The following is a 26,585-nucleotide window of genomic DNA, read 5'->3' on the forward strand; positions in this document are numbered from 1 at the left end:
TAAACTGTTGCCAGAAAATGTGCCCTCCAGTGTCAGTGGCTGCATGAAATTAAATGTGGTGCCTAAAACATACATCCACGCAGAGGATCCATATAAGAGCTTCTCTTATACTGCACCCTCACAAGAGAGGTCTCCAAGGGGGCCGGTGTCAGAAGGTTCACTTCTTATTGGATCTGCGTGTCCCTCTGGAAAGGATTTAATTTCTAATAACAGCTGCTGTTCTCTGTGGATCATTCCTAATATGACAAGACCTATAGGGAGATATTGACATATTATTCCCTTCCATCTCCCGCAGCAATATGGTTTTTCAGCAAGGAAGCCAGGAGTAAGGCCACTAAATTGTCTACAAAAGAGCAAAATGGAGGCCACAGCTGTGACAAACTGTACCCAAGAGAAGAAACTGCTGCTGCTTTTACTAATCCAAACTGATTATCTCCACAGCAGAACCTGCAATTTTCAGGCATTGTATGCAATACAAAGCCCTGGGATGCAGCAGACTCCCCTTTGATATGCTGTTACCATGGATACGGGCCTAACTCCTCTGAAGCAGCACAGGAGCCTATACAATACATCAGCTGGGGGGGGGGGGGGGGTGACAGAGGAGAGAACAGCTGTTTTCATTCTTACTAGAATACTGGCCTGAGGCTGGGATCAGTGAGGGAAAAGACAATCCCTGGCACTGGTACACACCATCAGGGCTGTTCTCCTGCCACCATCCTTACTGGCATAAAGCAGCCTGATAAGAAACACCACAAGAGCTTACCACTATGCTGCTGTGGGAGAGGAGAGGAGTGAGTTGAGGATAACACTGGGCCAGACCATGGGTGGTGCTGCTGAGAAGGGAAGGGGGGGGGGGGGGGGGGCTGTACAGAGGTGAGGGAAGAGACATCAGGGAATTCTGTGTGAAAGTAAATGGGGAAAAAGAGGGGAATGTGTACCACTGCTAATGGAGGGGAAGAGAGATAGAAGGTGATACTGTGTAAGGAGGGGAGGAGAGTAGAGGATGCTGAATAGAGGGTGGAAGGGGTAGAGAGTTAATTATATGTATATGGCTAGGGTGGGGGGTGCATGGCTGAGGGCTCATTTAAGGCACCTGACACTCTTACACCAGTTCTGAATAGAGTCTAGGGCATTGGAAGAGGAATTTTATTTTTAAAGTATCGATTTGAATTTAATTATTTGCCTATCCAAAACTGAGCACAAGGTGAGTTACACTTCTAAGTACAGTACAGTTAGAATTTCCCTGCCTCAGAGGGTTTACAATGTAATATCCTTATTTACTAATGTGCGCTAATGTAGTAATAAACATTATTTAATGTAAGCTCGGTAAAGCCTGCTTATGACGTGCATAACATATTAACATGTCTATAGTGCATTAACACAAGTTAGTAAATGAACCCTTAAGTTTGTAAACTGAACCGATTAAGGGCAAAGTGACTTGTCCAAGGTCACAATGCGTGGACCTTGGTTTCCCTGGTTCTCAATGTGCTGCTATAAACCATTAGCCTAGGCTTGCCATCATATTCTCTGTAACAACAGACTGTGCCAAATACTATCTACCACAAATACATAAAGGACTTCAGGTTCCACTGCCGTCCATGTCGGATCCTAGTAACGTGGATGGGATAAATGATTAGAAACACTCTGCAGTGGAGGGGTAGCCTAATGGTTAGAGCACTGAGCTGACTACCAGAGAAGTCAGGGTTCATTTGCTTGAATCCTTCTCCTATGAAAACTGCACCCTGTGAATGACAGTTCTGTCCCTCACTCTTCTTCACTCTCTAACCCAACTTGCACTGATCAGCAAACCCTAGTGCAGAACAGCTTCTCAAATGGGGTCAAAATACTTGTGTTTGGGTTCACAACCTAGGTGGGCTCTCCGTAGGTGCATCATTATTCTGAACCTCGGGAGGGCACACAATTTTATTTGGCTGCGATCATGGGGTCACAGCCATAAAAAGATTGATAAGCGCTACTTTAGTGATTCTCTGCAGTGTTTGTGTAGCCTTACTGTTTAATAAAGTATGAGCTTAAGGGCTAGGCTCTGAGAGCAGACACAAAAGAATTCTCATTGCAGCCAGACACATGGTAGATTGAGTCAGACAGCTAAAGTGAAATCAATTCACTGCCTTTTCCTCATCCCTGCGCTCTTCCCAACTGAGGCAGCAGGTGGCATATGCATTCTGGCAGCTCTCTAGCAAACGGGGGAACTCTTGCGCTTCTCCTTCACAGAATTATTTTTAAGCAAAACAAATGGTGAGATACTTGGTAGAGCTGTGCCCACTTATTTTTTGCCATGTGAATTTATTTTTATTGTTTGATAAGAGGTCTCTGTCACTCCCAAATCCCAAAACAGCACATCCAGGTTGGTTTAAGGAACTGGAAACAGGCAGCAGTCTGGAGATGTCAAGCAGAAAGGGGAGCTGCTTCCTCTTCTAATTTCTCACAAGCACTGCTTTGCCAGAGAGGTAATGCCCCATTCAACCCACTCCCTTAAAGGCATGGGGCAAAAGATGGGTGGGGGGGGGGGCAGTATTTAGCTTGCAACAGTTTACAACCCTCAGGACTATGCTGTCCCCAGAATTTTGCAGCTCTATGCACAAACTTCAGCAAAGCCTTTGATACGGTCCCCCACTGAAGACTCGTGAATAAGCTGAAAGGGTTGAACTTAGGACCGAAAGTGGTGAACTGGATAAGAAACTGGTTGACCGACAGGTGGCAGAGGGTGGTGGTAAATGGAATCTGCTCAGAGGAAAGGAAGGTGAGCAGTGGAGTTCCTCAGAGGTCGGTGCTGGGGCCTATTCTGTTTAATATATTTGTGGGAGATATTGCTGAAGGGTTGGAAGGAAAGGTGTGCCTTTTTGCGGATGACATAAAGATAGCCAGTAGAGTGGATACACCGGAGGGAGTAGAAACGATGAGAAGGGATCTCCAAAAGTTAGAAGAATGGCTGAGGGTCTGGCGGACAGTGAATTGAAAGATTTGGATGTCTGTTGGTGGCTACACACGCAAGCCTTTCTCGTGTCGCATAGCAGACCCACATGGACAGTTGAAATAATCCCGTGATGGGTGATGTATGAGACTCAATATTGACTAGACACAGTGATTTAAACTGCTTGACAGAGTGGCTATTGCGATCCCAGAAGGTTATAATTTTGGAACGGAAACAGCTGACCTATGATGATTGGAGGCGGCTACACAGCCTAAAGAGGATTGATTTAATAGCGCATTTCTGGTTGATGGGACATTATAGACTTAAGCATAAATACTGATCAACGGTATAGGCATGAATTGTATTTAAAGCTTATGTAACGGTATAAACCAATATGATAAGTTTGTCCTGCGGTGTTTGGTGTGTAAGACATTTGAATGTGAGTTGCATGAGTACCTTGTGCATGGATTGGTAATTAATGGTTGAATATCAATAAAGATGTTTGTGAAATTCAACATCAATAGTGGAGTACTTTATGTATTGTATAATTAACATTTGGGTATTCCCGTAAGAAAGTATTTCCCTCTATTTATATTTAGTTAAGATTTAATGCCAAGAAGTGCAGAGTGATGCACTTGAGGTGCAGAAACCCAAAAGAGAAATACCGGATAGGAGGGGACAGATTAGTAAGCTCGACTCAGGAGAGAGACCTTGGGGTGTTGGTGTCGGAGGATCTGAAGGTGAAGAAACAATGCGACAAGGCGAAGGCCGTGGCCAGAAGGATGCTAGGCTGTGTAGAGAGGGGCATAACCAGCAGAAAAAAAGAGGTGTTGATGCCCCTCTACAAGTCATTGGTGAGGCACCACTTGGAGTATTGTGTTCAGTTTTGGAGGCTCTATCTTGCTAAAGATGTAAAAAGACTGGAAGCGGTGCAAAGAAAAGCTACGAAAATGGTATGGGACTTGCGTTGCAAATCGTATGAGAAGCTTGCTGACATGAGCATGTATACCTTGGAGGAAAGGAGAAACGGGTGATATGATACAGACATTCAAATATTTGAAAGGTATTAATCAGCAAACAAACCTTTTCCGGAGACGGGAAGGCGGTAGAACTAGAGGACATGAATTGAGGTTGAAGGGGGGCAGACTCAGAACTAATGTCAGGAAGTATTTTTTCACAGACAGGGTGGTGGATATGTGGAATGCCCTCCCGCGGGAGGTGGTGGAGATGAAAACGGTAATGGAATTCAAACATGCGTGGGATAAACACAAAGGAATCCTGTTTAGAAGGAATGGTTCCGTGGAATCTTAGCGGAGATTGGGTGGCGATGCTGGTAATTGGAAACAAAACGGGAGCTGGGCAGACTTCTACGGTCTATGCCCTGATCGTGACTGAATAGATAGGAATGTGCTGCAGTGTAAATTTTAAGGGGCTTCGATGTTAGCTTCAGAACTTAGTACAAGAACAGTACTGGGCAGACTTCTACGGTCTGTGCCCTGAGAAAGGCAAAGAGAAATCAAACTCGGGTATACATATAAAGTATCACATCTATATATATAAAACTCACCCTCAATGTTCTATTGTCTGACGTCACTGAAGCCAAGGTTCGTAAGTTCAAAGCTCTGAAGCCACGAAAATCAGAGTCTCGGGGCCCCGCCCTCGCGTCAAACGTTATGACGTTGAGGGCAGAGCAATTCACTCACATCGACGGCGGCCAGGGCGACGCAATGGGCCACCCACTGACGACGAAGGTGCATTGGGTGGGGGGGCCAGATTCACACATCGACAGCGGCCACGGCGGCGCAATGCCGTCACTAACAACGAAGGTGCGTTGGGTGGGGAGGCCAGAGGAAAGCCTTGCTAGTGCCCGTTTCATTGGCTCCAGAAACGGGCCTTTTTTTACTAGTACCATATAAAATGAGTTTATCTTGTTGGGCAGACTGGATGGACTGTACAGGTCTTTATCTGCCGTCATTTACTATGTTATATGTTAAACTGTGTGTGGAAATCCAGGCCTGCTTGTTCTTACCTAGTTATGCTACTTTCTCTGGCCCTTCATAACTACTGTATGTACTCTGAGCATCAATTTTCAAAGTCATTTCTATGCATAAAACTAAGTTCTATATGCAAAGTTGGGGCTTTGAAAATTGCCCACCCTATCTGCAGGAAAGCTTTTGCACGTTATTCCCCTATGCATTTAATTTTATCCAGACAGAGGAAAGCAAACCTGAGGGGGGGGGGGGGGGGGGGCAGACAAATGTACATACTTTTGCAGTTCTGAAAGTAAGTGTATATGTTTACACAGGAACGGTACAGGAGCAAATCTGAGTGGTGTAGAACAGGTACAAGTGAATTGATTTTTTTATTCTTTCAAAAAGTACAAAGACTAGGGGACACTCAATGAAGTGTCATAGAAATACTTTTAAAACAAATAGGAGGAAATATTTTTTCATTCAACGAATAATTAAGTTCTGGAACTCTTTGCTGAGGATTTGGTAACAGCAGTTAGTGTATCTGGGTTTAAAAAAAGGTTTGGACAGGTTCCTGGAGGAAATGTCTATAGTCTGTTATTGAGACAGACATGGGGGAAGCCACTGCGTGCTCTGGTATTGGTAGCATGAATCTTACTACTATTTGGATTTCTGCCAGGTACATGTAACCTGGACTGGTCACTGCTGGAAACAGGATACTGGGCTAGATGGACCTATTGGTCTGACCCAGTATGTCTATTCTTATGTTAACCCAATTTTAAGGAGAAAATTTTCCCTTTGGAAACTAATGTAAGGGTTGCAAGTAGAAAGCACAAGCAAGCTTTATACATAGGCACAGTTTGGGCCAAGGACATTGTTGGCATTAATAATCTACCCCCAGCTCTGTCATTTCCACTATGCAGCAGAGGCTGTGACAGAAGGGGAAGGCTGCTAAGATGCTGCCAAAAATCCTTTTTGACTTTGCGTAAATTAAAGAGGATCCAAAAGTACATCCAGTTTGACCAATTTAGACTAATTATGTTAATAATAAAGCCTGTACTACCAGACTATTGTAATATTGTTTATTTGGATTGTTTGAAGTACCTACAAAAGAAATTACAGACGGTTCAAAATACTGCTCTCCTCATGATATACTTGTTATGAAAATATGATAGAGTTTCTTCACTGTATGTACAGTTGTATTGGTGGCCGATTGAAGTTTAAGATATTCAGTATGACATTTACAATTCTGAATGGGAGAGCTCCTTCCTGTATATACAAGGTTAGTGCATAAAACTCCTGTTTGTGAGAGGATTTCTATTTGTAATCAACTGCTTTTACATTTCCCAACTCCAAGAGGTATTAGGTTCAAAAGGGTGTTCACTTCTTTTTCTTATCAGGCAGTTAAAGCTCGGCATGCACTGAGACACTTGACCAATTATGTAGGTTTCAGGAAAGCTGTGAAAACCTGTTTTGTAAATATATATTGCTTGCATATTAATGCTATCCTTTATTGACTGTAATTCCTAGGTTACGTCTACTTTCTTTTTCTGTAATCCGCTTACAGCCAAGAGGTAGAAGTGGAATAAAAGAAGTCTAATGTAATCCTACACTTGGCCGTGTCCCAGCTTCCAAAAGAGAATGAAGACCCAGAGTACTTAAGGATGGCAAAAATCTAAGGGCCCTGCTTACTATGGCACAGTAGTGTTTTTAGCATGTGCTAAATGCTAGAGACACCCATAGGAATATATGGATGTTTTTAGCGTTTAGCACACGCTAATATTTAGGGTGTGCTTAAAAACACTAACGCACCCTTAGTGCAGCTTAGTAAACAGGGTCCTAAATATATTTAATGAACCTCTCCTCCTCGTAAAATTAAACATCCATAAGTAGTAAAAGTAATTAGAAGTCTCAATTAAAAAGAGGAGAGAAGTGAGTGGTGTGAGGGGAAAGCGATATAAGAATGGCTCTGAAGTTCTGCATGTATTCAGGGCCAGCCCAAGAGTATCTGATGCCCTAGGTCAGTGATGGGCAACCTTTTGAGCTTGGTGTGTCAAAATTCGCTAAAAAACCGAGCATAACTCGGGTGGTGTGTCACTTCGAGAAAAAAAAACATAATTTTGCGATATTTATAGTTTAAATAACAAAAATGTATAATTGTAATATATAACTGTATTTAATAAACCAAAAACCAATTATTTAACTTACCTGCTTAGTGACTTCTTTGTTCATCTGTCAGTCGGTTTCTTTTGTTGGTCTTGATATTATTTAACTTGTGTGGGGTGCCGTGAACTAAGATAAGTGAGGGGGAGGGGGAATTCTTTAACTAATCTGCCTATTAGTGACTTTTTTGTTGCTGAATTTCATTGGCTAAATCTTCAATTGATATTTCTACTGAGTGGTAACTCAGATATTCTCTTAATAATTGCATCTTTATTCTGCATATCGTGAAATAGAACTGGTGCACATCTTAGGAGAGTTTCTTTAATAAATCCTCCCTCACTGAGTGCTTTTCCATGCTGAGCTATGGCGTGAGCAATGCTCAAACTTGCAGATGTTAAATTTGTAGAACCTTTTACAAATGTAAGGATGGAATTAGATTTGCTCTTATAAAAGTGTAGCTGCCTGGAAATGTATTCCTTCCTTTCATCCTCACTTTTTTTTCAAGAGCTGGGAATGATTAGTTTCAAAATGTCTATTTATATTCCACGTTCTGCTTACTACCGTTTCAGTACATAGAACGCAAAATGATTTGCCATTTTTTTCTATAATGCCATACATCTCGGTCCATGTCTCTTGAAAGGGTCGGCTACTGCTACTACCACTTCCTTTACTTAACCTTGGTTTTTTATTTTTTGGGTTCTCCATCAGGGGGACAGTGACAGAAGATAGAATTATAGATAGCCTGTTAGCCCTGCAGGCAATTAGGGGTTAACTAGCCTAACTGACCACCTTATGTAAATTAAGATGGCTGCCGCTATTTCTAATGGCGGGAAACGGCACCCATAGCACATGCCCTCGCCTCTCCCAGCCTCCCCCTCACCTATCTCAGTAATGATGGTCAATTAGAAATCCACGACACCCCAGAACAGTAGATTGGATGATGGTTGCTGTGGTTATGTGGTTGCTGGTAATGGCGATCACAGAGATGCGTCCCCCACGGCATTCCGCTGCTCTCTGCTCCGCTGGCCGGAAGTGAGGTCAAAGATCCCCTAACGGCCGTGCAGGAGGCGGGGCAGAGGGAGCAGCAGGGAGGGAACGAGCGGAGGACTCGGAGGGAGCCAATAGAAGCGCACATGGCACCCCCCCCAGCGGGTAAACATGCACCGGGGGGGGGGGGGGGGGGGGGTGTGTGTGTGATTTCACCGGGGGGGGGGGGGGGGGGAAGTCGCGTGATCCGCCCCGGGTGTCAGCAAGGAACGCCGCTGCTTCTCTGTATGAGGCCACATGCGGCCGCGTGTCACCGAAAATGGCTACGCGTGTCAGTACTGACACGCGTGTCATAGGTTCGCCATCAGGGCCCTAGGTGAACCTTCAGCCATGCACCCTCCACCACTACCACAGGAGCAACTCAAGACCTTACACTTATCGCTCCACATTTCCCATCTCCCCTTTTCTACCTCCACCAACAGTCCAGAATCCCCATTTCTCCTTCCCTACCCCCTCACTCTCCATTATGTCTCTGTACATACATTTTTGCATTAATAACACTTAACACCTACTTTAAAACCCTGGCCTGTGGAAATAGGTAAACAAGTAGTCACTGCTCCCACAGACCCTTGTATACACGTAACCCAGCACCTTCCTTTCCCCTCACTACCAACTTCCATGGTCCAGCATCTTCCCTTTCCCCTCCCACTCCCCTTCCCTGACTCATATGGGATGGAGTCTGGCCATAAAAAATGTTATGGACCAGTGTACAAAGTTTAAAAAAAATACATGCTCCAATTGGAAGCCAATGCAACTTCCACAGTAATGGAGATCAGAGAATGACATGGGGATGGGGACCCACGGTAAACCCTCCAAAGATTTTTTTGTTACTGCGGATTTACCGTGGATGCGGGAGCAAAACTTTTTACTGCCCTGTAAAAATGGTAAAAAGCCTTGCTCCCACAGTAAATGTTTTTTAAAAACCTCATAATTACCCCTCCTGCAGGTCCAGCACCCATCCCTTCACTCTGTGTCTTCCTCCCCCTTCCCATCACAGTGCCTCTACCTTACTGAGCTTCTACAGTGACACCTACATGCCCGCTCTGGTGCCTTCCTTCTGCTGGGTCCCACATTCTGATGCACCTGGAGGGAGGCTGAAGGGAAGACAAGGAGGTGCTGGACCCATAGGAGGGTGTGCTGGACCTATGGGAGGGGGGCGCTGGAGGAAAGGGAGAAAGGTGCTGGACTTACAAGAGGGGGCCTGAAGGGAAGGCAGAGAGGTGTTGGACCCTTGGGGGGGGGGGCTAGAGGGAAGGAAGAGAACTGCTGGACCTGCAACGGGGAGGGGAGAGAAGGGAAAGAGAGATGCTGTACCAAGGGGATGAAGGTAGAGGAAGTCTGGCTCACCTGTCCTCCCTTTTTCAGTGGAAGAGAAAAAGGGAGGACAGGTGAGCCAGATGCTGGCGGGAGGGAAGAGAGAGGGGGAGAAGATGGATGGGGTGGGGTCAGAGAGGAGAGACACACATTATTGTGGGGGAGAAAGTGAAGGGAGAAGCTGAACACATGGAGGCATACAGAAACAGGCGGGAGATGATGGGCATGGAGGGGAGCATAGGGACAGGGACACAAAGGGGAGATGCTACATAGGGATGGTATATCAACACAGAGGGGCAATGCTGGACATGGGAGGAGGTATATGGACAAAAAGGAAGATGCTAGACATAGGGAGAAGAGGAACATAGAATGGAGATGCTTGACTTGGGGGGCATAGGGACACAGAGGAATGATGCTGGACATAGGGGAGGGGATAGGGTCATATAGTGGTGATGATGGATATGGGGATATGGAAACAGGGGAGGTGCTGGACAAGGAAGTATAGGGAATACAGAGAAGGGCGATACTGAACATGAGGAAAGATAGGAATACAGAGATGGAAAATGGACAGTGAACATGGAGAGAGAGAAGAAATGTTAAATGGACAGGAGACCCTGGTGAGTGAGTTAAGAAAAGACAAACAGAAATGGAAACCAGAGCCTGGGACCAACATAATTTGTGATTAGAATATGTCAGATCTGAAATGTGTATCCTGCCAGAGTTGGTGTTAGACATGGCTGAGGCCCAGCACAGAAATTTGGGAGGGGAACCCAAAGCCCACTACCAGGCTATGCCTTCTTCAGCTTCCAGCAGGCTTAGGGCTCTCTCTGGCCAGGGGGCAGTTGCCCTAGTTGCACTCCCTTAACACCATCCCTAGCAAGTATGATCTTTATATTTTGCGTAGTACAGAAGGAAATGCATCTCTTTCTATTTCTTTGGTGTTGTACCACATACAAGGTTTGGTTTATTGTGGTTTTGGTTTAATTTATGTTTATCATTTTTGGTCAGCTATTCTGTATTTGGCATTCGTGTTGTGTGTGTGACCCAGGTAGTCTGTTAGCATGAATTTTCTATGTAGCATTCCTTAGTAATTTGGCTTGTTCAAATTTTCCCTATAATGGAGGGGATGTTTGTGAAGCAGGAGGGAGGAGGGGAGATGGGGATTTTGTTGATCCTTGTTCTGTATTATTGTTTGTGATTTATAAACAACTATTGTACAGAATACTGTTCCTTTTTATACTTTAATAAAAAGATTTAAATATAAAATCATAACTGTTTGATGATTGTGCAGAAGGGATCAGACTGAGCTTGCATGGACAGGGCAAGGAAGGGGACAGAGCTCGCAGGGAATGTGGCAGGAACAGGGACAGAACTTGTAAGGATGGGACGGGGACAGAGCTCGCAGGGACGAGGACAAACTCTGTTCCTGTGTCATTCTCTAATGGAGATGCCCTTTCGAACTTCTGTGCCCAACATTTTAATCTACCTGCTCTTTTTATAAAGTTTGTAGCCTCTTCTTTCTCTCTAAATATCCAATATAAATAATATTGCAATAATTTAATTGGTTAGAATTAAGGCCTGCACCATCAATGTAAAGACTGTATTCAAAGTATTCTTCATAGCTATTTTAATTTAACAATTACTTTTTAAAATCAGTATATTAACCTGAGTGTCCATCATCATAGCAGAGTCTAATACTACTAAGATTTTTAAGGTAGTTTCCAATGGAAAATTTACTCCATCAATAGTAAGGAAGTGGCAGGATACCAAGCTATGTACTGAACATAACCACAGAAATTTGGTCTTATCTTTATTTAATTTCAAGTAATGTTATGTCATCGATTCCCCCACCTTAGACTTAATGAATGCTGAATTTTTACATACTGGAAGATATAACATAATAACGTCAGCATATATAAAAATCTTCATCTCTAATGAGGATAAGGGCTCCCCTATTTTCCACATGTAAAACTTGCTTTATACGCATAAAATCTTTACAAAATGACCCCTAAATGCATTACCCAACATTACAGCTCAACTGACAATTGTTTGCCTATTTGTTTAATTTGTCTGGGCTGTTCTGTAAACTCAGTGAAGAAGCCTGCTGTTCATTTCACAGTGTGACAATTTGATATCATGAATAAAAATAGCAATGTTGCTGTTTATTCATTCCTCTCCATCAGGAATGAATAACTCCATTCCTCGGGTTGCTATTGGTTCTGGTATGCAGGATAAATCACAATAACTTTTCATGAGAAAGACACGCTTTAAGGAAAGATTAATCAGGTTGCTTAAACCGGATGCCTTTCTACCCACTAGGACTGAAGTTCTGCACCTTTCCTCTGGAGAAATGCTAAAAATAGCAAATAGCTGTGGCCCCAGTACAGATCCCCGTGGAGCCCACTTGCTGCTTTATTCTATTGGCATATCTGCTATTAAGAGCAACCTTTGGTAGCTTCTCTTCCATACTGCTCCTAGCCACTCAAAGTAATATCCTCAAACACATCTTTGATAGTCAAATTCAGCCTTTCCTGAGCCACCATAGTCCACAGGGAGATTCCCTTGGAAAATGTGTTTATCCCTTAATGAGGGGAATAATCGAATGGCACCGCCGAAGTATTTTGGCGGTGCCGCAAACAGCTGGCCAGATCCGTATTTTCGAAAAAGATGGCCGGCCATCTTTTGTTTCGATAATACGGTTCCGGCCAGCCAAATGCCTTGGATTTGGCCGGGGTTTGAGATGGCCGGCTTCGTTTTTTAGCGATAATGGAAAGTTATGTCGCCCATCTCAAACCCCGGCCAAATCCAAGGCATTTGGCCGTGGGAGAAGCCAGCATTTTTAGTGCACTGGCCCCCCTGACATGGCAGGACACCAACCGGGCTCCCTAGGGGTCACTGCGGTGGACTTCAGAAAACTCCCACGTGCATAGCTCCCTTACTTTGGGAGCTGAGCCCCCCAACCCCCCCCCCCCCCAAAACCCACTATCCACAAATGTACTGCACCCACTAAAACTGCTCCAGGGACCTGCATACAGCCTCTAGGACTTATTGCTGCTGTATAACTTTGGCACACCAGTTGACACCTGAAGACTAACCTCTCTGAAAAAGTCCTTTCTTGAAATATGCACGTTTGCTCACAGTTAACTGCAGATCAGAGGTTGTGCCCCACTGGCAAAGAGTCCCCTGGTACTAAGATTAGCAGTAGGTCAGAGCTGACACAATGGTGTACAATGCCCTCTTTCAGCACCATTCAAGGTAATAACTAAGTTCTCTAACGTGGGTAACACAGGAAAGGGAACTAAAACTGGCTTACAAAAATGGCCACTACCGCATGGACTACAACAGGAAACAAAACAGGGCACACTCTGACCCAGTAAGCAGGGGGAAAGCACCAGGGGAGTAGAGTCTACCAACTACCAATACCTACACCCACCACAATGCATTGCTGATGTGACTCTGCAGTGCAAATAACAGAAAAGGTGTCACACTCACCCCAGAGCCACATCACAAGCAGGAAAAGGCTGTTAGAGGACAGAACACATTCTGCTGTCATGGAGGTGGGTACGGCATTTGAGGCTGGCATACAGGCTGGAAAAAAAGTGTTTAAAGTGGGGTTTTTTTGGTGGGAGGTGGTTAGTGACCACTGGGGGAGTACGGGGAGGTCATCTCCGCTTCCTTCTGGTGGTCATGTGGTCAGTTTGGGCACCTTTTTGAGGCTTGGTCGTGAAAATAAAAGGACCAAGTAAACCCGGTGAAATACTGCTTAACGCCATATTTTTTTTCCATTATCGGCGAAAGCCGGCTATCTGGTAGCCACGCCCATACCCGCCCATGTCCCGCCTTCACTTCACCGCCGACACGCCCCTTTGAACTTTCGCCAGCGAGGCGACGGGAAAGCAGCGATGCTGTCAAAAAAAGCAGCTTTCGATTATACCGATTTCGCCGGCAAATGGCCGGCAATCACTTTCGATTATGAGCTGGAATGTCTCCTATGAAGAGATTACAACCTGGGATGGTCAGAACCCAAGCCTTGGTTTCCATTACATCAAAGTCAGTGAAGTTGCTGACAGGACCTCCAAAATAAAACCTCTCTCCACTTTTTACTTCCTGTTGTTCTCTACAGCTGTCTGTTAACCATTTCAGGCTGCTGTTTCCCCAGATAATAGCATACATTTGCCTGTTGGAATTTTCTCCCTTCAGGAACTTCCCCATTTGCAGTAAGTTTAAACATTGAACCTTCCATCGGAAAAACAAATGTACAAAGCAGACTAGGCATCGGCCTACAGCAACAGAGTTAGAGGTGATGGTGGTGTGGCTCCTGCAAAGCATGAAAGCAGCAGTTTAATGCTACTCTCAGCTCTATGCTGGCTCTTTAAGCACAGGCCCTGCTCAAGGGCTGCCATGTCCTACCCCCTCTGTTTTGTCAGAGAGGGTAACACTCAGTAGTGTTTCAGCTTGGGCCTACACTGGAAGGCTTATTTGGGCCATCAAGGTAGGGTGTGGTGGCAGCAGCAGCAAGAAGGGAAGAGATGCTGGACAAAGAAAGGTAAGATGCTGGACAAGGGGGGAGGCTTAAGGGGAGCAAGAGGTTGGACATGTTGGGGAGGGCGCAAATGGCTGAGAGATCACCAAGAGTGTCAGATGTCCTCGAATGCTGTATAATACAAACAAGGGAATAATTTTATATGATAAACAATGCTTTATACCTCCCAATTTTGCAGGCCACTTTTTCCCCACTATTATGTAAGCCCCATCTGCCTGTGAGCCACATAAACCAGGAAGCTATTTTCACAGTAATTAAAACACCGCCCTCTATTTTACTCCAGTATTGTGGACATCTATTTATGTGGGTGTGCGTGTTATCCCTTTTATTATGCAGGTATATATTCATTCATATATTGATGTATGAGTAGGTGGTGGTTGTGGAAGAGATGATGCAGCAATACGATACTTCACATGCTACAATGCAGATATGATGTTATGATGATATCACTTGAAAATAAAAAAGGAGAAAGGTCCTCTACAGAAGGAATGCCAAAGAACAAGGAAGTAGGGGTGGACCAATAAAAATAAATTGTGGAGCCTTGGAGTAAGAACTGATAAAACAAAGTTTATTATGATAAAAAAGACCTTGGTCTACATAAAAAATTCCCCAAAAGATGGTGGAAATTCAGAAGATAGACTCAGACGTGACATGGTTCCATGTTTCTGCGCTAAGTGCCTGCATCAGGAGTCGACAAGGATCTGAATAGCTTAAAACACAAGTGACTGTGACAGGGGTGTAGCCAATTTTGTGTGGGCCTGGAAATTATTAGCTGTTCTATTCAAGATCCTGCATTTATGGGTATGTTATTGTATTTTGTATAGTTGTTTACTGTCCCCCAGGAAAATGGTTGACCTGTAAGGATGATTTACAAGTGTTTGTAGCTAAATATGTTGCTCAGTATCAGGCAACTTTGTTAGTGGGCAATATTAATTTACATCTTGATGATAGTTTAGTCTCATGCTATGGAATTTGTATATTGTTTAGATACTTTAGGTTTTGTAAGGCCTGCTGTGCAATGTACACATGAAAAGGACGTCTTTGACATACTTGTCATGGCTAGTATTGATTTACAGGATTTCTCTTTAGGTTTTGATTTGACAATTATGCTACTGATCATTTTTTATTCAATTTTATAGTTAATTGGTGAGAATCAAATTCCAAGTATAACACTCCAAAATCTGTTAGGCAAATAAGGAAGAAAGTAGATACTACCTTATTTTGGAACAAGGTCCAAAATCTGACTGAGATGCAAGTTAATGCGAAAATACTACTGAATATTAAAATCTTTGCTACAGAGGCTCCTCCTCTTCCTGCAAAAGACTAGGAACTATAAGCACGTCTGGGACAGCAGATTTCCATTCCAAAAGATAAATAAATGAGTCTCTGTGACACATATGTGACACTTTGATAAGTAATAGCACCATCAGCTATATAAATTTGTAATGGTCAGACTGAGTGGCCTAGCAGGACTTTCATAATTTCAACACCAGTATCTCCTCAGAATGAATGGTAAAAAAAATCAGAGCTGAAAAGGATGACATGATGATTTTAAATAGAATTGTTTTACTATAAAATACTCTGCCTCTTGTTTTACTTTCTAGAGGTATTATATCTTGGCTCTTGATATGGTTTTGTCACACAGATCATATTTATAGTTTCTTGCCTCTGCAATGTTCCCTCCTGAGTGCTCACTGTTCTCTCTTCATATTGCTAGGGTATAATATTTTCTGCCATGACTCACTGCAGGAGACATTTGATTCCAGATGCAGTCTAAGAATTCTTTTGACAATTTTTTGCAGTAAAGCCACAAGCACAATGATCACAGATGCACTTAAAAGGGTGGGAGGTCAATTCAGTAATAAACTTGTACCAGCTGCTTCAGTTCAATGATTGGGGCCCTTCTGGGGAATGCATGACGCACTCGGGTAGCCGTGTGAACAGCTGAAAGGACCAATAATGCTATACTGGAAATCTGTTGAACAGCCCATAGACCTTTTATGCCAGTGTCTCTATAATTCTTCAGATGGATGAGGGGAGACAATAAAGGCATAGCCAAGCAACTATTTCTGTTAATATCTTACAACCTAAGCTAGTTCTGTAATAACTAGGCAATGAACTTTACTATTCTCATCCTGGGCCTCACTATGGCCCCATGCAGCCCTAGCATCACCTATTCTAGCTCTGAACCCCCATAGTTATACCTATGCATTTCACCACCACTAGTATCCCCTTCTCCCCTCCTCTCACCTCCCCAAGTTTTAGTTTTAGACTAGTGTGTTACTTACACATATTCCGATAACAGAGACAAGCCCTTAAGAGATCAATTTTAATTATGGACATATCTGGTGTCTACAAAAACTTATTTAAAACCACTCCACCGATACTAATTTGCACTTTTGCTAACTTTCTCCCAAATTTTGGATACTTTAGGGGCCCTTTTACTAAGCTGCGTAGGTGTACGCGCGCCCAACATGCGCCAATTTGGAACTACCGCCCGACTACCTCGTGGCCCGGGCAGTAATTTCATTTTTTATGGATGTCCACTATGGCTCGTGGCGCTAACCGGGCAGTAATTGGCTGTGTACGCGTGCTGACGATTACTGCCCGGTTAACGCGTGAGATTTTACCGCTAAGTCAATGGGTGGCGGGGTAAGGTCTCAGGCCCAAAATGGACGCACGTCAATTTTTATTTTGCTGCATGTCCATTTTTGGCCAAAAAAAGGCCCTTTTTGCAGGTACGCTGAAAATGGTCCTGAACACGTCCAATACATGCGTCTAAACCAACGCAGGCCATTTTCAGCACATCTTAGTAAAAGGACCCCGTGGAGGGGCATTTTCGAACATGGACGACCATCTCTAAGGGCGCCCATCTGTAAGGACGGTGCCATGAAGGGGCGGGGAAACCCATATTATCGAAACAAGATGGGCATCCATCTTTCATTTCGATAATACGGCCGGGGCCGCCCAAATCTCAATATTTAGGTCAACCTTAGAGATTGTCGACCTAAATGTTGAGATCGTCGACCTTAGAGATGGTTGTCCCCAGTTTTCATCGATAATGGAAACCGAGGACGCTCATCTCAAAAACGACCAAATCCAAGCCCTCGTAGTGCACTGGTCCCCCTCACATGCCAGGACACCAACCGGGTACCCTAGGGGGCACTGCAGTGGACGTCAGAAATTGTTCCCAGATAGGTATCTAATAAGAAAAGAAAAATATAACACACCATCAAGATAATTTGAAACCACAAGCCCACGTCAAGAGAGGCAGTTATACCTTCCAATAATGAAAAATTAAGTAAAATAAAATTAGGTGAACCTAATTTAAATTTACACCCTATAAATTTATATGTCTCCAATAAAGCCCAAAACAATTGCCTCATTTCTCATGACCATTAAGAAATTGCTCCAGCTGTGGTAATGAGTAGCGGTAAGTGATCACCCCTGAAACGGCCGCACGGCATGCAGTTAACTTACTGCATGGCCATTTCTTTTCCACACACAAAAAAAAAGACAGCCTTTTACCCACTGTGGTAAAAGGGGGTCTCAGCACGCATGAAAAACATGTGCTGACACTAGCGCAGGCCCCTTTTACCACAGCTTATTAAAAGGACCTCGTATGGTACAGATAGACACACACAGGTTAACGGGATGGGTTGGGACGGTCACACTTGCATGTGTAACGAACAGAATAGATACACAATTATGTCTAGCAATTAGGCACAAGCACTTGCACCAGCTCTATGGTGAATAGTCGTGTGTATACCCAGTGATGCTCGCATTTTATAAATTAAAGTAGATGCCTACTTTCTTTTACAGGATGTGCTCCTTCAGAAGCCTGCTAGGCACCTATATATAGGTGCACAGTTATAAAATTACCCCCAATCTCCCTAATTCTAGAAAGTTGCATACCTAATTTGCACAAAATTACACATGCAATTTATAGAATAAGGCCAGTTGTGTGTCTAACTTAATAGATTAATTAGATGCTCATTGGTCTTAGCAGCCAATTATTGGCTATAATTGGCAGTTATATGCATAACTGCCCTTAATCGGTATTCTGTAAGTTGTATAATCAAATTCCAGAGCACGTAAGACCAAGGACGAGTGGACCTCAGAGGGCCATAGGCATGTCAGGCAGCTACATGCATGGGTTATAGAATACTATCATTTACGCACTTAACTGCCTACAATTAGGTATGAGCATTTATATCAGCTATCTGGCTGGCATAAGTACTCTATCAAAAATCTGAGGAAAAAGGTAGGAACGCTACATACACACTGCACAGAAGAAAGTTCCTCCACAAAAGACCAGATGTGAGACAGTAATCCAAAAACACATATGGTTTATTCTCTTCAAAATTACTGGTCATAGAATGCTCTGAATTCAAATGGAGCTCAAAAAAACAAATCCAAATTTTCAAAATTAAATGAATCCTGAAAGCGTCTATTTAGGCCATAATGGTGTTGAACATATCAAGATTGTAATCCAAGCTCAAACTCAGCCTGCTCAAATTCAGCTAGATTCGGCCTGCTTAAATTCAGCCAACGGGACCCGTTTCGCCACTTTAAATGGCTTTGTCAGGGTCAATTATAGTACAGGCATCATATCTAAAAATTAAAAAAAATACTCCATTACTAATTTGCATAACTTAAAATTAATTACTTCTTTTAAGAAAGGTGCACTTACTTGGAAAACCTGTAAATAGATTGGAGACCACTTCATGTCTCCAAAATGGCACTGCAAACATCAGACGCCAAGTTTGATGTAGGTGAGATGGATCCTTAAAGCGATCAGAGTTGATTTTTAGATATGATGCCTGTTCTTTATGTTTCAACATTTTTATTGGTGACACATTAAAAAATTACACATTCCACAATCTGATAATACACAAGGAAAAAAAAAAGAACTCCTATATCAAAATTCACAGCGTTATTATATGTCATTACTTACCGTCACCCATCTTTTAACTTTTTATTATGATGCCTTACTTTAATTGACCCTGACGAAGCCATTTAAAGTGGCGAAACGGGTCCCGTTGGCTGAATTTAAGTAGGCTGAAACTGGCTGAATTTGAGCTTGGATTACAATCTTGATATGTTCAACACCATTATGGCCTAAATAGACGCTTTCAGGATTCATTTAATTTTGAAATTTTGGATTTGTTTTTTTGAGCTCCATTTGAATTCAGAGCATTCTATGAACAGTAATTTTGAAAAGAATAAAACATATATATTTTTGGATTACTGTCGCACATCTGGTCTTTTGTGGAGGAACTTTCTTCTGTGCAGTGGTATAAGTACTCGCAATGAAAGTTAGGCCCATACATTCAGCGCATCATCCTGGTGCTTAACTTTAGGTGATCTACTGAGAATTATCCCAATCCCCAGGATTCTATAAAGGTTGCCCAAATTTGTGTGTCCAAAATTGGGAGCGGATCTGAGGTCAGTGCCCAAAATAATTAGTTAATGAGCTCCAATGATTTAATTATTGGAGTTAATAAGCACTTAATTGGAAATAGTTATGATTTGGGCGCTGACCTGGCTATGCGCTATTCTGTAACAATGGATGCCTAAATTGGATCATGTGTAAGTCAAAAGGGGGTGTGGCTATGGGAGGGGCATGGTCAGGTCAGGAACATTCACAAAAGATGTTACAGAACAGCAGGATCTATGCACAATTTGTGTGCTAGGATTTACACCAGGTTTCAGCTGGAATAAGTCCTCATGCCCAAAGTTGAGCATCCAATTCAGCAGCCAAAGTTGAGCACTGAATTTGGCACTCAATGCTATTCTATAAAGAGTCCTCATCCCAAAGCACCCTTTATAGAATTTTATCGGAGCCAAATTTTTGGCGCCATTTATAGAATCAGGTCCAATGAGTATATGAAGCTCCTTAGCCTGCAGAGGCAGAAACTATTGTACCTTGGTTCCATTGTAGAAATCATCCACACAGGTGGCATTCATGAAGGTCTGGTGAAAGTGAGTGCTTGTATCAATGCCACCTGGGATCACCAGCTTGCCAGTGGCATCAATGACCTTTGCTCCTCCAGGAATCATCAGCTCCCGTCCCACTTGCTGAATGATTCCATTCTCAATGTAGACATCAACCTCTTGAGTGCAGTCATCATTTACTACCTTTCCTCCCTTGATCAGGATCCGCACGTTGGCCGAGTTGGCGTGCATGTCTCTGGGAGAAAAAAAAAAAGAAAAACAAAGCAACCAGTCACCATACAGAGATTGGGAAAGGCACCCAGTCTTGAAATAGTCTTTACTTGTCTCAATAATTTTATACTTTGACATATAAAAGAGCTCAATTTGCATAGCACATTGAGGTGGAATTGTGAACATCCCCCAGTAATTTACAAAAGGCTCTACCAAATGCAGATAAATACTTATGTATTTGTTGGCAGGTACAATGGGAGCAGCCTTTACACCTGCAGAAAGAGTGGCATCCCTATCTTCCATGTACAGATACCAGCGATTATACATGGAAATGCCAAGTCTCAGCACCTTCATGTCTAAATGCTGAGAATGATGCGTACAGAAACCCTATTTTAGAAAAATGTACACAGAATGGTACCAATTAAGCAGTGAAGCCCCAACAGTTTTTTTTTTTATTTTTAATGCCAAAATAAACCTAGATGGTTAAAGCACAATTATCCCCTGTATCACTTGTTTCATACTCTGGCAAAATGATATAAAAAATGTATGACTTGGAGCTGGGGCAAGAGCAGACAGGGAAATTTAAATATATGTGGCCCTCCTGGAAGTGATGTCAGACACTGAGGGACATTTAAGCCTTATGCAAACTACTAGCAATGGCTTAAGGATTTTCTCTTTTCAACCCATGAGATTTTTTTTCTTTTAACCAGGAGGCGCACATGATGGTTAATGGTTTAATATATATATATATATTTTTTTGAAATATCTTTATTGATACATGAAAACAATTGCATCGGCAAACTATGATACAAAATGAAAAAGAAACATTTGAAACCATTGCCCCCTCTATTATACTGTTTTTCACAAAAGCATCAAAGTGGTTCACAATCAAATGAAATCAAAGAGGGAGGGAATGAAATAATTATAAAATCAAATAAAAGCTCATGTAAGACAAACTGTGTATTAAAACTTCAGAGGAAAGGTTACAATAATGTCATCTGCAAACAAAAGGTATGTATATAAAGAAAAAAACAAAGAAAAACAGACAACAAACAAGACGCGGTAGGGCTACTGGGCACCCTGTGGTAGTTCTGCTTTTGCCACGCACCGTTTCCCACGCTAGAAAATCATTTTTATTTTCTAGCACAGAGATTTGGCGTGACCAGCGGTAACTGGGCGGCGTGGGCACATTGCCACATGCTAGCCAATTACTGCATAAGTAGCGTGTGAGCCCTTACCACCTTTCTAAATAGGTTGCTGTAAGGACTCAGGTGGTAATGGCTGTGCACTGCTTTGGCCATTAATGACAGAAATAGAAATGAGGCCATTTTAGAGCTGTGCTAAAAAGTGTCGGAACACGCGAGAAACTCACATGCTAAAACTACCGCCAGTCACTTTTTAGTTCAGCTTAGTAAAAGGATCCCAAAATGAGCTCCCAGCTCACTCTGGGGCAGCACCCACCCCTCCAACCAGTTCAGAATCCAAGATCCAGTTAGAGTTACATCTAATCCACAGGCCCAAGAGAACAGCCAAGTCTTCAATTTCTTGAAAGTGCCAATATTTCTCTCCTGTCTCAAACAGAAAGACATGGAATTCCACATTATCAGAGCCTGACATAAAAATGCTAATTGGCGAGTACTGTCTAAATCAGTGCTTCACAATCCTCTCCTGAAGGCACAGCTAGGATTACCACCATGAATACGCATGAGATAGATTTGCATGTACTAAAGACTAAAAGGCCCTTTTATTAAAGGGTTCCACACGGCAACCTGGAAATTCCGCCGGCCTAGTGCGGGTGTCAGCGGTAGTTCCATCCCAGCATGCGTCATTTCCAGCGCTAGCAGAAATACTGAAAAAATATTTCCACAGAGGGATACCCAGCAGTAATCGAGCAGCATCGCACGTTGCCCAGTTAGTGTGGGAGCCCTTACTGCCATCTCAATGGGTGGTGGTAAGTGCTCCCCTCAGAAATGGCAGCGCGGTAAGTGCGAACTTACTGCCTGGCCATTTCATTTTTTTTTTTTCACCCGCTGCAGTAAAAGGGGCCCTGGCACGTAGCAAAACCAGCCACTGCTGCTGCAGGTCCCCTAAAGGCCATAAGAATTATTCAACATAGTAAATAGCTTTTCTACCTAGTCTAACAGTAAAACAGCAACAGGATTTCCATACTAAGGTAGCCATTAGAACATTTTCCATCATAAGACCAATGTGGTTCACAGTCACTTTTGCAATAATCTAGAACAGGTGGAACAGGGGATAGAAGAGATCAACCATGAGGAAAGTGAAGGACTGAAGGCAAAAGTTCCTTACTTCTGCTTCACAGAAAGCAAGCTGGGAAAAAAAACTTTGGTCATGTGCCACTGAACCATACACAGAAAGTAAAATGAATTATTTGTCTTGTAGGTTGAACTGAATTTCAACAAACTGACCCTCAGAGTATTTAAAAAGAAATTTGGACTGGCAAACCAAAGATTTGTGCACCAAAATTGCGACTCCCCCTTGTCTCCCAGCAGAAGGAGAGCACTGAACTTCTCCCACCCACTGTCTGCAAAGCTTGGGATGTTCTTCTAAAGATAATTGAGTCTCCTGAAGACAGACATTATCAGCTTTATGCCAATGGAGAACTTGCAGAATCTTTGCACATTTTATGGGCAAAGTCACTCCACATACACATTCCAGGAAAGAAGACATAACGGATTACCAGGAGTCTTACCCGCCAGGCCTTGGAATCCAGAAATAAGTAATGACCACGAAGATGAGAAATGCTCCAGGGTGCACAGCCCCCACCCCTGAGCAAGAAAGGCATAAACTGCCATTCAGCGCACCACAGCTACAGCTCCATATGATACAACCAGCTCTCACACAGCCACCAGTCACACACCTCTCACAAAGTAATCCCAATCTGCAGTGTGTCCCAGAACCATCTCAATCTACCCATAACCACCCGAAGCCCTCACACCCTCCACCCCAGATAAATGCAAGCACCCTAATGCACATATGGGTGCTAATAAAGCCAGGAGGCCCCCCCATCTCACCTTGAGCATTGCGTTCAATTCTGGTCACCATATCTCAAAAAAGATATAGCGGAATTAGAAAACGTTCACAGGAGAGCAGCCAAAATGATAAAGAGGATGGAACTCTTCCCGTATGAGGACAGCCTAAAAAGGTTAGGGCTCTTCAGCTTGGAAACATGATGGCTGAGAGGGGATATGATTGAGGTCTACAAAATTCTGAGTGGTGTAGAACGAGTAGAAGTGAATCAATTTTTCACTCTTTCAAAAAGTACAAAGACCAGGGGACATTCAATGAAATTACATGGAAATACTTTTAAAACAAATAGGGGGAAATATATTTTCATAGTTAAGCTCTGGAACTCGCTGCCAGAAGATGTGGTAACTGTGGTTTGCGAATCTGTGTTTAAAAAAGGTTTGGACAAATTCCTGAAGGACAGACTCATGGGAAGCAACTGCTTGCCCTGGGATTGTTAGCATGGAATGTTGCCATTATTTGGGTTTCTGCCATGTATTTGTGACCTGGATTGACCACTGTTTGAGACAGGATACTGAACTAGATGGACCACTGGTCTGACCCAGTATGATTATTCTTATGTTCTTATAATGCAGTGTATCAGTACTGACAAAACTTCCATCAAACCCATTTGTTAAATTCTTACATAAAATATATATATCAATAAATCAATAGTTTAAAAATGCATGCACTTATCTGAACAAAATTAACCTTAAGGCAGAGAAGTTCAGGAAACCTCCAAACGTGATATTGTGTTTGGCTCTGCTGCGTCAGATTTCAGCATTAGTATTTCCTTTGGCAGTGCTAGCAAATGAAGATAATGAGATGACGGGAACATAAATGTTGAAGTCTGTTTTATACCGATTTACCCCCATGTTTACTAAGCTGTGCTTGCGGATGCCATGCAGCAATGCCAACACAGCCCATTCAAAGTGAATGGACTGTGTCAGCGCTAGCGTGGCTTAGTAAACAGGGGGGTTAGAGTTTCATAAATATTTGCAGCATCCTTTTCCCTGACACCACAGAGCCAATCATGTTATGATGTCGGAAGGTTTCCCGAATTGTTTTATATCTGATGTAAGAAATTTTGAAAATGGATCTATGAAGAAGCAATGGTGGAAGTTTTGGCAGTATTGATATATTGCATTACACTTACCTTCTGACAATCTAAGTACAATTTTATGTGTGTTAAGGGTCATTTATAGTGTTTTGATGGGTTATTTTCACAATAGAAGTTAGTATTACCATGTTGTACTGTACTATTTTATATAAAGGAAGCATAAGAGCCAATGTGCTTTTATAGAACAGGTTCTCAGTGTAGCCTCATACCATATAAACGCCACCATGTATATTTACTATCTGTTCCAGAGACTGATGATAAATGAGTGAGAATGAGACTTTCCTAAAATCTGGAAGAAAGCCTTCAGTCTCTGAATTCACAGGGAAAGAGGTGTCCTTTCCCTGTGGTTACATAACATAAGGAGACAGAGTTGCCCTACTGGGTCAGACCAAAGATCCATCTAGCCCAGCATCCTGTTTCCCAACAGTGGCCAGTCCAGGTCACAAGTACCTTGCAGAATCCCAAAAAGTAGCAAGAGTCCATGCTACTGACTCCATAGATAAGCAATGGCTTTCCCTAGGTCTACCTTAATAATAGTAAATGGACTTTCCCTTCAGGAACTTGTCCTAATCTTTTTTAAACTTAGCTACATTAACTGCTTTTACCATATCCTCTGCCAATGAGACTTCTAGTTTGTGATAATCCAGAAGGGATCAAGGAACCTAAACAGCAGCTCCCTGTAAATTTTCAAATGAGAAGTAAGAAGAATGGTCTAATGCCCTGATGGCGAACCTATGACACGCGTGTCAGTACTGACACGCGTAGCCATTTTCGGTGACACGCGGCCGCATGTGGCCGCATACAGAGAAGCAGCGGCGTTCCTTGCTGACACCCGGGGCGGATCGCCGATGCGCCCCCCCCCCCAGGTGCAGCGCGACCTCCCCCCCCCCCCGGCGAAATCACCCCCCCGGTGCATGTTTACCCGCTGGGGGGGGGGTGCCGTGTGCGCTCCTATTGGCTCCCTCCGAGTCCTCCGCTTGTTCCCTCCCTGCTGCTCCCTCTGCCCCGCCTCCTGCACGGCCGTTAGGGGATCTTTGACCTCACTTCCGGCCGGCGGAGCAGAGAGCAGCGGAATGCCGTGGGGGACGCATCTCTGAGGGCCCTGTGATCACCATTACCAGCAACCATCATCCAATGTACTGTTCTGGGGTGTCGTGGATTTCTAATTGACCATCATTACTGAGATAGGTGAGGGGGAGGCTGGGAGAGGCGAGGGCATGTGCTATGGGTGCCATTTCCCGCCATTAGAAATAGCGGCAGCCATCTTAATTTACATAAGGTGGTCAGTTAGGCTAGTTAACCCCTAATTGCCTGCAGGGCTAACAGGCTATCTATAATTCTATCTTCTGTCACTGCCCCCCTGATGGAGAACCCAAAAAATAAAAAACCAAGGTTAAGTAAAGGAAGTGGTAGTAGCAGTAGCCGACCCTTTCAAGAGACATGGACCGAGATGTATGGCATTATAGAAAAAAATGGCAGATCATTTTGCATTCTATGTACTGAAACGGTAGTAAGCAGAACGTGGAATATAAATAGACATTTTGAAACTAATCATTCCCAGCTCTTGAAAAAAAGTGAGGATGAAAGGAAGGAATACATTTCCAGGCAGCTACACTTTTATAAGAGCCAATCTAATTCCATCCTTAAATTTGTAAAAGGTTCTACAAATTTAACATCTGCAAGTTTGAGCATTGCTCACTCCATAGCTCAGCATGGAAAAGCACTCAGTGAGGGAGAATTTATTAAAGAAACTCTCCTAAGATGTGCACCAGTTCTATTTCACGATATGCAGAATAAAGATGCAATTATTAAGAGAATATCTGAGTTACCACTCAGTAGAAATATCATAAAAGACCGAATAATGAGACTGAACACAAACGTACAACATCAATTAAAGAGAGACATAAGTAATTGTAAATATCTTTCGATCTCTCTTGATGAAACTACTGATGTCACATCACATGCTCAGTTGGCCATTATTGGTCGATATTCTGATGGTCTCTCAATGAGAGAAGAGTTGATAAAGTTAGTATCAGTGCCAACAAGTACATCAGGAAGCAAAATATGTAAGGTTGTTATACAAACATTCCGTGACCTAAGCATTGATATCTCTAAAGTTGTGTCAGTGACGACAGACGGGGCACCAAACATGGTGGGGAAAAAAGTTGGATTTGTCAAATTGTTTACGGAAGCTATTGGACATCCGATTGTGCCTTTTCATTGTATTATCCATCAGGAGGCTTTATGTGCCAAGGCAGGATTCACCGACTTAAACAACTTAATGTCAGTTGTTACAAAAAT

General features: G+C 43.1%; 1 protein-coding gene across 4 annotated transcripts in view; it reads right to left on the reverse strand.

Moving 5' to 3' along the window:
- Nucleotides 1-26,585, reverse strand: part of DPYSL5 (dihydropyrimidinase like 5) — a 209,394-nt gene that overhangs the window by 105,191 nt on the left and 77,618 nt on the right. For all 4 annotated transcript variants that reach the window (XM_030198630.1, XM_030198627.1, XM_030198628.1 and 1 more), the window contains exon 2: nt 19,898-20,162. In XM_030198630.1, the coding sequence (XP_030054490.1) occupies nt 19,898-20,158 (261 nt within the window). In that variant the 5' untranslated portion in view covers nt 20,159-20,162. The remainder of the gene's footprint in view (nt 1-19,897; nt 20,163-26,585) is intronic.

This window comes from Microcaecilia unicolor, chromosome 3 (genome assembly GCF_901765095.1).
Source record: "Microcaecilia unicolor chromosome 3, aMicUni1.1, whole genome shotgun sequence".
NCBI classification, from domain to species: domain Eukaryota; kingdom Metazoa; phylum Chordata; class Amphibia; order Gymnophiona; family Siphonopidae; genus Microcaecilia; species Microcaecilia unicolor.